The sequence below is a fragment of the Amblyomma mixtum genome, chromosome 9 (genome assembly GCF_055824585.1).
Source record: "Amblyomma mixtum isolate Tamu chromosome 9, ASM5582458v1, whole genome shotgun sequence".
NCBI classification, from domain to species: domain Eukaryota; kingdom Metazoa; phylum Arthropoda; class Arachnida; order Ixodida; family Ixodidae; genus Amblyomma; species Amblyomma mixtum.
The window spans coordinates 98,925,522-98,939,622 of NC_143020.1; the positions used below are offsets into that span (position 1 = coordinate 98,925,522).

Below are 14,101 nucleotides of genomic sequence, written 5' to 3' on the forward strand. Positions count from 1 at the left end.
ACTTTATGGTCCACATTTTCTCTCATTTCGCTAGCGTGTCCACATTGAGAAGCAACGACTTTCTGGTGCCAAGCCTAAACCTGTTCAGACCAATGCTGGGCGATGGAAGATATACCACATCGTATACTGCTACTGTGGATTTTCTCGGGTGACCTCTTTGTACGGAACATTCCTATTGATACCGCATAATGATATGAGGATACAAATGTGTCCACATGATGTATTTTGGACGCCACTTCCCGTGGTATAAGTATGCGACTATGCATTTATCCAAGCGCTAATCATTCGACGATTCGGTGAATGATCCAGAACCGAAGATGCGACTCTTAGCATCCGCACTTGCGAAGAACTTCGTACTGTTGCTTCTGAGCTTCTCGCTCACATTCAATGCAGTTCATTTCATCAGTGCCAATGAGACAACAGACGTGACGACAGAAGTTTCGAAGGTGACCACGACGCTTGCTACTACAGCCGAAGAGACGTCTGTACCGACTCAGACCTCTGCCGGAACAACAGTGACGCAAGCGGTGACGGACAGCACGACGTCACTTCCTTCGACGACATCAGCGCCGCCACGACCCACGCTGCTCGTGACTCCTAGTGAGCGCTGTCCCTGCGACCTCACGGCAAACTCGTGTGACGTGAACTGCTGCTGTGACGGCGAGTGCAGTGCGGACGACTCCAGGGCGTTCCAGTTCTGCGTGGACAAGGCGCAGCACGAGCCAGACCTGAGGTACTGCACGAAGAGAGACCTGGTCTTCGCGAACCGGACCCTCTTTCAGAAGAGGCCGGTCGGTGACCTGTTGTGCGTCGTCATCGACAACGTGAAGAAGAAGGACGTCTATCCGGATCCGCCGAAGATAACGACATTGGCCGAGGCGCACGGCCTACTCAAGGACAGGGTCAGCCACGAATGGGCTACTCCGAGCCGATCGAGACTTCAGCTCCAGGATGCGTTCAAAGCCGGAAGCCCTTTGCTGAGGGTTGACGACCAAGGAACCGTTGAGGAATGGAGTGAGTTCGCAGTCCTTAAGCCGGCTTCTTGTCTGTCCCTTTTTAAGGCGAGAGCCTTTAATGCCTCATCGTTGTCGCAGAAGGTTGTCAGCAGAGGTGTCACGCTTTCGGTTGGTCGAAATGGTTATGACGTACGAATGCGCGGATTCGAAGTAATGAGGTCACTCACGGATGCCTGACGCCCCCTTTTCGAGCACACGACAACTAATAAAATAGGGTTCGTGCGTTCCGACAGGTGGCGTAAGGCATCCGTGGGTGACCACATTACAAACCTCATTACTGCGAAAAGAGCCATGGATACAACCGAACTCATCGAAGCAAAGAGAGAGTCGTGCTAAAGAAGCAGTCAAAGTCGGCAGTTAAGGTGTGTAGTTGTAATGTGTAGTCAAAGTGTGTAGTCAAATAAAGCACTAGTACAGCACAAACAGTCTCGCAGTCAATGCCAAACAGTGCGCCAGGAAAGGCTTTCGCATGCAGCACTTTAGAGAGCCAAAGTGCCCCCTGAATTTTTTGTTGTTTTTCTGGTAAGGAATAACAATTCGCTTAACTGTGAACACGAATGCGCCTATATGTACTCCCTTTTATAAAAGGCAGCGTGCTAGATGACAGCTTACTCCATTTTTACACATTTCTGTTTGGAGTGTTCTCACGTGACCAGTCAAAGGGTACAGAAGAATCCATCCACTTCTTCAATAAAACTTGGGTTGGGCCTAGTTGGTACATGATGTTGTGAAGGTATAGGATGCGCAATCAAAGGACGAACCACGAAGAAAGACACAGAGACACACACAAGCGCTGTGTGTCTCTTGCTTGTGTGTGTCTCTGTCTTTCTTCGTGGTTCGTCCTTTGATTGCTCATCCTATACCTTCACACCACCCACTTCTTGTTCTTAGTAAAAATCGATTTCGGGGCTAAGTTTGCAGGCTTTGTTGGTGTTTGCCCGGCAGTGAAAGGCCCGTTTATAGCTGGTTAAATTCAGTTCAAATTTCAAAAATGTTGCATTTCTCCTGGCAGACTATTCGAACTCGTGACGTCAAGACTGAAAAGGATTCCGTGATCACCGTCTGGAAGTGAATGGTGGTGTAGCCTAGCCTCAATGATCCGCACTAACACACAAACACACACACAAAAACAACTGTATTGATGTCACTGCAATTTTCTGAGAAAATACTCGGTGGTGGCGACAGTTTTATCTTATTTTTATCATTTCTTAGCTTATAAAAGCTAGCTTATAAAAGTGCAAATATCGAAGTATCGATAATGGTACAGCTTTTGTAATCACAAAGAGACAACTCTCACCGAAAACGGAGCTTTTGCACGCTTTTATTACGTACAGGTGTCGCCATCACCGGCCGTTTTCGCAATTAAAGTGCATGCGTCGACGCCGATTTTTGTGCGGATCTCAGAGGCCATGCAGCAGCGCCATTCGCGTCAAAACGGTGGAAATCAGGACTTTTCCGTGTAGACGTCACGAATTTCAATCGAGTGGCGGGAAAATTCATAGATTCAAATTTCCATTCGTAAATGCGTCTTTTGCTGCTGTTCAAACGTTAACAATGCCGGTAAAAGCCAGATAATTTTTTTTTTATCGACAATAGTAGCATCGCGTTTCATTCGCACTCTAAACACGCATGCGCCTATATTGGAGTAAAAAAAGGATTAAGCTGTCGTCCCCCTCCCTTCGTCGTTACTCTATTTTCATTCCCTTCTGTTTAGAGTGCAGTGCTCCTGTCTTTTGGAATGCCCTAGCAGCCTGTTCCCCACAGCAGTCACAGCCAGTATATGGGAACCAGTAAAGACAACAGTGTGCGTGGAGCCTGCACTGCGAATTGTTATGCTTCTCTTGCGTAAAATAAAAGAGCAGTGGCACTGTTGAAACGACAAGAGCGGCAGCAAGTGATCTTTTGTGAGCGATTATGTAGTGTCGATGGACTCGGAGCTACGATAACGACGTGCTGGGAGCTGTCGTTCTAAGGACTTCGAGCTAGCAGATTTCGCTCGAGAAGATTCCTCTTCTGTTTAACGCGCAAATAAATACAACGAGTTGTGTAATTCTCGTGCAAGAACTGCCGTCGAAGGTTTTAAGTGGTTCTGTTTACATTTCGCTGGACGTCGTCGTCACCTTTATTATGTTCAACATATTATTCTGGGGAGCGCTGCAAGCAAGAAGTTTTGTTGTCAGTTCAGCAAAGACAAGTTAACACACCCAGCAACTGTGGACAAAAAAATTTCAACAGGAAAGTGTTTATGAATGCAATTTTTGAATGTGTTGCAAGATTTCCCTATAAAAATGAATATATCTGTAGATCTGCCGTTTTCAGGCTTGCATTTTTGTTTTGATATTGACGATTTTGCTGTCGTGAAAAACGTTCCCGTCTGGTTTTCTGTGGCGGTCTTAACTGCTCGATGCGAGCGATCAGAAAACTTTAAAAGAACGATTTTGCTATGCATCCGAATAATACACCGTTACGTTCAATATTTCAATAATTCGAACCTTACTATAATTCAATATTCAAAATTTTTGTCCAAAATTGCTGAACATGATGTAAAACCTTTCATTAATTGCAGCTTCCTTAGCGGCAGTTCTTATGAGGTGTCAATCTTGATAGGTGAGATTACGAAGGTCGATGTCCAAGTAAAAAGGAAAGTGCAGTGAGGTAAAATGCTGGAAGAAGTATCACATATTGGATGAGAGTATATATATTGTAGAGAGCAAAAATATATGATAACATAAGAATTAAATATTCGACAACCAACAAGCCGCCCCCCCCCCCCCCCCTTGCAATTGTATATTGCAGGCGCGTAAACGGCCTCCTCTGTTAGAATGCAAGTAAAAAAATGTAAACACGAGTTCTTACAGCAGTGAAATCCAGAGAAAAAATAGCACAGAAAAACAGTGCAATTTTAAGTTCTATATAGTCAATGCGACATATCGAACATGTCTTTATTTTTTGTGCTTCTGTTTTGAAATAAAGCTACAGGACAGTTTTACTTCAAATGGCGATACCAAGCGCTAAAACCTCGAGCCGGCCGAAACACTTCCCACGCAGTTGTACATGTGAGGCATTACAAATAGAAATCTGTAGAGGAAAAAAATTATCATATCTAATTGTCAGGAAACGACAAGCTAGGCAGGCGCAAATACTGCCCTACAGTAGGATACAGCTTAAAAAAAAAACAGCAGTTGGTAACACTGTCCACAGTACGCGGCGTCCTGTTTTACTCTGCTAACCAAGCCCAACAGGAAATGAAGTCAGCTTTATAGTCTTTGACTGTCAAGAAGTCAAAGGCATCAAAATTCTTGAGCTTACAACTTCGTCTCGAGGTTAGGTTCTTGTTTATACAACAAGAAAGCCTTAACAATGGTGTACTTTTTGTCACTGAGGAATTATTTTTGGCGGTCCTGAACGTGGGCGGGCCTTCACTACTGACTTTGTATCCGGCTATAACTGTCATTTCCTCTGCCTTTAGATCCCGTATCAGTGGAAGAAATGGAACTGCATACGAGGTCTGTTAGAAAAGTATCCGACTTTATTTTTTTTGCGAACACCTGATGGATATGAGACAAGCGCGCTTGCATCAGGCGACCTTGAACCTTCATGCGCATGCATGAATTTTTTCCCACCTGCCGATAGCGTCAGTCGCTGGGAAGCAGCGTTTGAGTGAGGCAGTGTGCAGTGCTCTCGTCGGTTTTTTATTGCAAGGAAAATGGCGGAGTGAAAGGAGCAGCGCTACTGCAACAAATTTTGCCATAAACTTGGCGACAGCCGAGTGGAAACCATTCGAAATATTCAGACGGCTTTCGGTGAAGATGCTATGAGCAGTACACAGTTTAAGCAGTGTTACAATTGTTTTAAAGATGGCCGCACATCGGTGGAGAACGAGCCACGCTCCAATCGGCCATCAACATGCCAAAATGACCAGGTCACTGCCGAACTGAACGCCATGGTGATGCGGGACTGTCGCGTGACTATCCGAGAAATTGAGGAAGAGGTGGACATGAGCAATTTCTCCGCACATTCCATTATCACCGAAGATTTGGCCATGGAGAGAGTTGCGGCGAAATTCGTGCCGAAGCTGCTCACGGTGGAGCAAAAGCAGCTTCGTGTTGAAGTCTCACACGATATGCTGGATTCCGCAAACAGTGACCCCGACTTCATCAACATCATAATCACTAGTGACGAGTCTTGGGTGTACAGGTACGACCCGGAAACCAGATCCCAGTCGTCAGAGTGGAAGCATTCCACGTCACCAAGACTTAAGAAGGGCCGCCAATTGCACAGCAATGTGAAAGTGATGCTGACTGCTTCCTTTGACAGCCTCTGTGTGGCAGACCACGAGTACGCACTCTACAGGGTCAAACAATGACCAAAGAGTACTACAGGGATGTCCTCCGTTGCCTACGTGATGCTGTGCGGCGCAAGAACCCGGAGCTGAGGTTGTAGGGCGTAAGCTGCTCGGAGATCCTCAGGGAAGACAAGACGTCTGTTCTGTTCAACCGTTTATTCTCTGTGTAACGGAGCTGCGGCGGGGAGCGCGGGAGGCGCGCCCCGCCGCTGCGAGAGGGAAAAGGGAGGAGAAGGAAAGAGCGCGCCAGATGCGGGGGCGCGCGGGGTGCGGTCGGGTTCCTTCGAAGGGACGCCGCAGACAGGGAAGAAGCACGCGTAAAGTTGTGCCGGCGAGGGCTGGCGCCATGGCTGGCTCACTACACGGCTCCCCCCCGAGAGAGGAAGCCAAGGCGACGAACGATTTACTTCTTTGGGCAGCTGGGATGCCAGTGGACGCGACGAGCCGGTGGTGCTTGCTGTCGGTCGGAAATGAATGGGGCTGTCGCAAGTGCAGGCGCCGAAACGCAAGAGACTGGGGCCTCGATGTACGCTGGCTTGAGTCGTTCGAGCGCCACTGCATCTCGTGTTCCATTCAAGTCTACCAGGAAAGTGGAAGGACGGCGCTCAAGGACGCGGAAGGGGCCGAGATAATGGGGTTGGAGGGAACCACGCACAGGGCCGTAACGCACGAAAACATGGCTTGCTGTGTTTAAGTCTGGAGTCACATACACAGTGCGTTGGTGTTCTCGCGTCGGCTGTGGTTGAAGGTGGCGGAGGATATTCCGGAGCCTGTCGACGTATTCACTTGCTGTGGACGGGACGGCGGGTTTTGTGCTTTCCAAGAAATCGGCTGGAAGACGAAGAGAGGTTCCGTAAACAAGCTCGGCACAGGCGCACGAAAGGTCTTCTTTGAAGGCAGATCGGATTCCGAGCAGTGTGAGCGGAAGAGCTTCGAGCCACTTGACGGGGGGTCCGTGCGCCGTAAGTGCTGCTTTGAGGTGCCGATGGAAACGCTCTACGAGTCCGTTTGTTTGTGGATGGTAAGATGCAGTCCGTAGCCGTGCTGCTCCGAGCAGTTTGAGGAGTTCTGTGAAAAGCGATGACTCGAACTGGCGACCGCGGTCCGTGACGATGGTTGTGGGGCAGCCGAACCGCGCTACCCAAGTAGAGACGAAGGCCGCGGCGACAGTGGCTGCTGTGATGTCGGCGATTGGTGTAGCCTCAGGCCATCGGGTGAAGCGATCGATGCATGTCAATAAATACCGGTAACCTTGGCAGTGGGGTAGGGGGCCAACGATGTCGATATGGACTACTTTGAAGCGTTCGTCGGGCTGCAGGAAGCGCTGCGTTGGGGGCACAGGGTACCGGTGTACTTTCGCACGTTGGCAGGGTGCACACGCGCGGACCCAGTCGCGAATGTCGGTGTTCATGCGGGTCCAGACAAAGCGGGATTTGATCAGCTTTTGAGTTGCACGAATTCCAGAATGGGAAAGGGTGTGCAAGGATTCGAAGATTTTCTTGCGGAAATCGATGGGCAAAACGGGCCTTGGCGTACCTGTGGAGGTATCACAAACGATTGGCGCGTCTTCAATGAGGACTGTCTCGAGCTTCAGGGATGTTTGCGCTGTACGTAGGCGGGACAGCTCGGGGTCGCTTGCTTGCGCTGCAGACAGTTCATGTATGTCGAAAGGAAAGGAGGATGAAGTCGATGTTTCGGAACGACTGCGCGTGACGGCATCGACGCGACTGAGGGCGTCAGCCGGGGTGTTGTCGGCACCACTGATGTGTCGGATGTCAGTCGAGAACTCAGATATGAAGGAAAGTTGTCTCACTTCCCGTGGCGTATATAGGGATGCAGGACGGCCAATTGAGTAAGTAAGAGGCTTGTGATCCGTGAAAACGGTAAATGCTCTGCCCTCAAGCAAGTGGCGGAAATGACGCACTGCCAGGTATATGGCGAGAAGTTCGCGGCCAAAAACACTGTATCGTGTCTGGGCAGGAGTCATGCGTTTTGAGAAGAATGCGAGGGGTTGCCACACGCCACTGACCTGCTGCTGAAGGACAGCTCCGAGCGCTGTGTTGGAAGCGTCGGTCATGAGTGACAGCGGATAATCGGGGTTTGGGTGGGCGAGTAGAGTGGCGTCGGCCAGAGCGCGCTTGATGGCATTGAAGGCATCGTCCGCAGTGGTGTCCCAGTGTAGCGTTTTTGCCGAGTGCTTGCCGCACAGCATGAGGTCAAGTGGTTCAAGCAGGGTGGCGCAGTTTCTGATAAATCGGCGGTAAAAATTTACGAGGCCAAGAAACTGGCGGAGCTTCGTGCTTGAAGTGGGCTTGGGAAACTCGGTGATTGCTTTCACTTTTTCGGGAAGCGGGCGGATGCCGTTGTTGTCCAAGTGATGGCCGAGGAATACGAGAGCTGGTTGTCCAAACTCACTCTTTTCGGTGTTGACAACAATGCCGTTAGTCGAAAGACGCTCGAAAAGTTGGCGGAGATGGTGCAGGTGTTCTTCAATACATGAACTTGCCACGAGAATATCATCCACGTAGGCGAACACGAAGGGAAGGCCACGTACGACGGAGTCGATGAAACGCTGGGAAGTCTGCGCAGCGTTGCGAAGTCCGAATGGCATTCTCAAGAATTCAAACAGTCCGAATGGTGTCGTGATCGCTGTTTTGGGGATATCTTCTTCTGTTACAGGAATTTGATGATATGCCCGAACAAGATCGATTTTTGAAAAGATGGTTGCACCGTGCAGAGAAGACGTGAAATCTTGTATGTTGGGCAATGGGTATCGGTCCGGGACGGTCTTGGTGTTCAGAAAACGATAGTCTCCGCATGGTCTCCAGTCTCCTGACTTCTTCGGGACAAGATGGAGTGGAGATGCCCAGCTGCTGGATGAAGGTCTAATAATGCCAAGTTCCAGCATATGCTCGAATTCTGCACGGGCCACCTTGAGTTTGTCCGGAGCCAGGCGTCGTGGGCGAGAGAAAACAGGTGGTCCCGATGTTATGATGTGGTGCTGAACGTCGTGGCAGACGGGTTGAGTCCAATCCGGGGGTGACGTTAGCTTGGGAAATTCATTAATCAGGGCTGCAAACGGCTCTTTGGCAACTGTAGCGCATGAGGGTGCTACATCGGTAGTTGCGCGCGCTGCTATGCCGTGAATAAAGAGTTTCGTTGCGGAGTCAATGAGGCGCTTCCGCTTGACGTCGATGAGGAGCTCGTGCTTCGTTAGAAAGTCGGCACCAATTATCGCAGAACCAACGTCGGCGACTAGAAATACCCACCGGAAGACCCTTCGAAGCCCGAGGTTGAGCGTTACAGAGCGCTGTTTGTAAACAGGTATGCGCGTTCCGTTCACTGCTTGCAGGTACGAAATTGCAGCGGAAGCACGCTCTGCTTTTGTGGCTGGGAGAACGCTCACCTGGGCCCCGGTGTCGATAAGGAATTTCTGTCCGGTGGTTCTGTCGTAGACGTGGAAAAGGCGACACTCTTCTTGGCACAGACCGCTCGTCGCCGCTAGTGGTCGGCCGGCCGGCCGGTTTTCCGTCCAGCTGCAAGGCAGGAGGCAGTGGCGGGCGTTGGCGCCGAAGCGACGATGGTAATAGCAGATGCGTGGGCCTGCGGATGGACTTTGCTCACTCTGTCTGCTCTGTCGAGGCGTTGAGGAGCGGTGACGTTGGCGTCCACGACGTAGAGGTGGCTCTGAGTGTCTAGTTGCCGCAATCAGTTTTTCGAGCTGCTGACAAAGGCGGTCAACTTTGGAAGGCGTAGCGGTGGTGGATGCAGTATGCGACGGCTGAGGAGTGGTGATGGGCACGGCCAAGGGCGACGACTGTGTGGGCGTGCTGACGGCAGCGACGGTCAAGTGTGGTGGGAGACGCACTGTGACTGCAGAGACGGCTTCGCCGGGCACATCTGGCGTTGTCTGGTTGAGGTTGGGCGTAAGTGGCTGATTTTGTTCCATTTCAGCTGCGTGAGTGGACGTCCTGTCTTCAGCGTGGAGAAAAGCTTGGCTCTACGTTTCTTAGGTTCGTCGAAAACCGGGTCACCAATTGTAGGGCGTAAGCTGCTCGGAGATCCTCAGGGAAGACAAGACGTCTGTTCTGTTCAACCGTTTATTCTCTGTGTAACGGAGCTGCGGCGGGGAGCGCGGGAGGCGCGCCCCGCCGCTGCGAGAGGGAAAAGGGAGGAGAAGGAAAGAGCGCGCCAGATGCGGGGGCGCGCGGGGTGCGGTCGGGTTCCTTCGAAGGGACGCCGCAGACAGGGAAGAAGCACGCGTAAAGTTGTGCCGGCGAGGGCTGGCGCCATGGCTGGCTCACTACAAGGTCAACAGGAAATTGGCGCACCCATCGCGCCAATGCTCCTGCACATTCCTCGCACTCGAATCAGATTTTTTGGTGAAAAACCAGACTCTTGTAGTTAACAGACTCCTTACTGTCCTGATATGGCCCCTGCGATTTCTGGCTGGTTCCCAAAATCAAAAGGCCATTGAAAGGAGCGCGATTTCAGACAAGGAAGAACATTATGGCTGCAACGACAGCTGAGCTAAACTCCATTCCGAAAAGGGCCTTTTCGGAATACTTCCCACAATGGCAGCACCGCTGGGAGAAGTGTGTGGAGTCCCAAGTAGACTACTTTAAAGATGACTAGGTTTGCAACGCTCCAGTTATGCAAGTTTTTTTTTTAACGGCCAAAGGTCGGATATTTTTCTAACAGACCTCGTATATCTGCGGGAAGGACTACGAAGAACCTAGAACCGAGTCATTATCTAGCGGCGTAAACATGGCAAAAAAATAGAGCGAAAGGTAGTGAATGTTTAATTTAACACGCTCTTGTTATAAAAAGACGCCAATTACTTGCGATCCCGGATTCGAAGCATAACGGAAAGATTTGTAAAAAAAAGCAACAACAAAAGGATGACCTTGTTGACACTCGTAGGTTTCGAAGAGAGTCGCATTGTATATCAGCCATAAAAACAGGAATGGAAGCGGACAGAGATAGGAAGCAGGTCATACTCTAATCACTTTTATCCAACAGAAAATGTTTCAATTAAATTCGCACTGGTGTTACACTAAGCCGGCACTGAATGGCCGTTACAGTGCTGTGTCCGAATCCGACGCTCTTCCCAGTGAGCATTAAAACTCTTTTAGGCGTCCTGCAGACATTCAGAACGTCTTCAGGACGTATTCAGGACGTCTAAGGGACGTTCAGTGCACATTGGGTTCACTCAAGCTTCCGCGCCTTTCTCATGTTACAGTGGCGCCGTATCAGAGCTGATAGAGCTTTAGCCTCGCGTCGCCTTTCCAGCGTATATCTCTAAAATAGCACGCATCACTTTCTTCGCAGGACTGCCGACCAAGCTCTTCAGCTCTCGCTGCGAGGCCAGCGAGGCGGTCGTCTACCTCCGTGACATACAACTCGAGTGCCGACGCCGAGTCGGCACACTGGAGCAGTCGTGCTCGTCGAGTCCCGCGTTTTCCGCTGCCTCTTATCACAGTGGCTTCGCGATCCGTTCCAACCTGGAGGAAAAGGCTAGGGTGGAGGCCTTTGTATGCTCCGAGGACTCGTGCGTTGCTGCCAACTCCACCGACACCGCTCCTCGCTACGCCGACGGCGCCTGCGGTCACGTGGTGTCGGACGTGTCGTATCGAGTATTTCATAACGGAGCAGACGGCATTGTCAGGATTGAGGCATACTTGAAGTTGGAGACCGTTCGGTCCACACAGACAGAGTTTAGCCAAAAGTTCGCCGTGTCCTTCGTCTGGGCGTCTAGCAACCAAGTTGAGACGTTGAAAATCAGCGGCAACCCGGGATATTTGTCAGGGCTTCCAGTGTTGGCGGGCTGTTTCAATCAAAACGGTTCGACTTGTGGCAAAGGCGAACATTCCTCGCTTTACCTCACTGTTCCAGAAACGGAAGACGGCGACTGTTCCTCCCCTATTGTAAGAACTAAGATAAAGTTTCGCACTAACATCAGAACGGGCTGTCTTCTGCGTCCGTCGAAGTTCCGGAACTGTTCGGCCATGTTAGACACGCTGCTGTCCTTTGTCACCGGTATGAGCCGTTACGTCACACACGTCGCGAGTTTCGGAAACGCCAACAGAACCCTAGCCGGAGACTTCATTCCTATCCTGGTCGAAAACCCACCTGCAGTAGATTCGAGAGTCCCGGCGGCACCGTCGCCAACCGGAAGTGACGTATGTGTCCTGCCCGCGACGCACGTCCGCGTTCACATTATGCACGCCAAGACCGACCACGCTTCCAGACCCCAAGCAAAGATAGTTTCGGTTTTGCGTTCGTACGGCGGCGCATCGGAGTTACGCCTCTCCGCCTCCCGCGACAGCACTCCGGCGGAAGTTACGTACATCGCCAGCTTCGTTGACGTCACGCCTCCGAAGCCGCGCCGCATCTTCGCACCGCCACCGACGATAGACGCGCGGCTGCCGCACGACTTCTTCTATCCGTTCTTTCTCGAGTCTGCTGCAGCGGCTAAATGCCACGGCCGAGCTAGTCTCGCTTTCTGCGCTTTGTCCTTTGTCATCGACGTCGTCGCCTTCTGGCGGCTGTTCCCGCTACTGGAGCATTGTTAGAGCGCCGAACATCTGGACCGTCCCGTGTTGTGTAAAGGAGCTTCAAGGCCAACACTTGCTGTGCCGACCTTTTGGACGAAATAAATGCGGCGTAGAGCGGTGATCTGAGTGTGAAGGGAGAGAGGCGTTCAAGCTGTCTTTCTTCGAGCCTGCCTGCAGGCGTTAATTGTTCCACGCTACAGAAAGCGCGCACATGTTGGCCTTCGTTATTAAACGCTTATTTGCGCAGCTGTAGCTCCGGTCTGCTTCGAAACGAGGCTGACGAACAACGTGTGAGAAGTTTAAAGTGTGCTCTTTTCATTGCAAGCTAAACAAAGTGTAAACGGTTTGCTGTGTGTACTGATTGTATTCCACCGTGCGCCTCGTGGGCTTGAACTCGTGTGTACTGATTGTATTCCACCGTACGTCTCGTGTGCTTGAACTCAATAAAATGTTCGAGTGTTTCGTGCATTTAGACGCTGCTGGAGTAACATTAGCCCGGTTTGGGGACAATATGTGCTGTGAGCAAGGCCGCTAGAAGTATACTGTCATCTGAATTCCACAACACAGGCCTAAGCTATAGCGATGATATATGAGACACGAGAATTCCAATCACTCAGTTCTCGCCAGTTCACTGCAGTATACAGGCAATTAAAAAGTAAATAAAGAGCGAAGATTACCGTTTTTCGAGGCCACGTTCAATGAATATTAATCTCAGACTGAGTTCGAGGAACTTGCGACACGCATTCTAAGAACAGGCTTTCTGTCTATGTGTGTGACAAGTTTCGATATTGTTGTGAATCATTTTGAAATGCATACATTAACAGGCGAGGTCGAGCGGTCTTCCGGGAACACCTTAATTTGGTTGAACAATGCGGACGGTGTTGGTGTGCCCTATAGGTGAGTATCAAACTGTCTGCGCATGCGCAAACGGCATGTAAACGGCAATAATGAGTTGTCTGAAAGAATGAGCCGGTTTTTCTGTGCAGTCGTGCTTTTATTTTATTTTTTTTTTCAGAACTTGGGCGGCAAAAATCGAGCGATATTTTTCGAGTACAAATTCCGGTACAAATCGGCTTAAAAATTTCCGTAGTCCTCTTTTTTTCTGGTCATTTTTTCTTTGCAGCGCAAGACAGTTTACTATATCGCTTCATTCTTCTGCGAGACGTAAGATGCGCTATTGTTTGTTAATTTTTTTCATAAACAACATTGAAATCGCGTGTTGCACTGAAAAAAAAATTCTGTGCTAATAAAGATTTTTTCACCTAATCTATTGCAAGTATTTATTCGCGTATGCTACCAATCCCATACGGCGCAATGCCGGGTCCGAGTGAGACCAGCCTTAAATAATTTGTGCAGTTGAAAAACATTCATCATCAAAGCAAAAAATTTAAACCAGCAACTTCCTTGGACCAAAGTGTCATTGACTCCGGTAAGGCGTCCGGTTGGTGGTCAGGCTTTGGCCTCCCTCTCGCTTCTAAATCGTCCTTTTCCAAATTATCCGCAAATCCATCTGCATCGTGCGAACGAGAGCTAAAAGAGGTTAATGATCCCCGGGTGACCGAAAACACCTTTCTGGAATAAGCACAACATAGCCACAATTTTTTTCTTCCGGTGTCTTGAGGTGTCTCAACTGGAAAACCAACATCGTCTAGAAGGCCCATTATTGAGGAGAAATCGGGTTCAATCCGATTTTTAAGAAATATGTTCGGTGTGCTAAAATCGAGTAAAATCGTGCTTATCCGAACACGAAGGACTCTAATTATATTTCGTGCTGAGGGCCAGAAATGGCTCGCAAACAGGGACACCGTGGCAGCTTCGACTAATGGAATCCTGAAATAGGGACGCCAACCACGAGGTTCATAGTGAATAGTCAATATGTCCAATAAAAATTTTAAGCAACAATAAGCTACTGCTAGTTAGATCGCAGTGCTTGCGAGCAGCGTGGGAGCATTGCTAACGATCCCGACTCTGTGTGTGACGACAACAGCGACACCGAAAAAAGAAAATCAACCCCCCAGCGGCGACCAACAAAATCAAGCTTCACCAACAAATGACACTCCGGAATGGCGGCTGCATCGTTTGGTAGAAATTCACCTGTTATCAATATTCTCTTTATTTATTATATTCATTCACCATCTTTATAGTCGTCATAATAATAATCGTATCCTAACTATGTACACTGC

General features: G+C 49.8%; 1 protein-coding gene across 1 annotated transcript; it reads left to right on the top strand.

The window, feature by feature from the left end:
• The first annotated feature begins 310 nt into the window (after positions 1 to 310).
• tctn (tectonic) lies at positions 311 to 13,184 on the top strand. The gene is made up of 2 exons (XM_089560878.1): positions 311 to 1,014; positions 10,693 to 13,184. Exons 1-2 carry the CDS (start codon positions 318 to 320, stop codon positions 11,934 to 11,936), a joined length of 1,941 nt encoding a protein of 646 aa, XP_089417004.1. The 5' UTR covers positions 311 to 317; the 3' UTR covers positions 11,937 to 13,184.
• Positions 13,185 to 14,101: the final 917 nt, after the last annotated feature.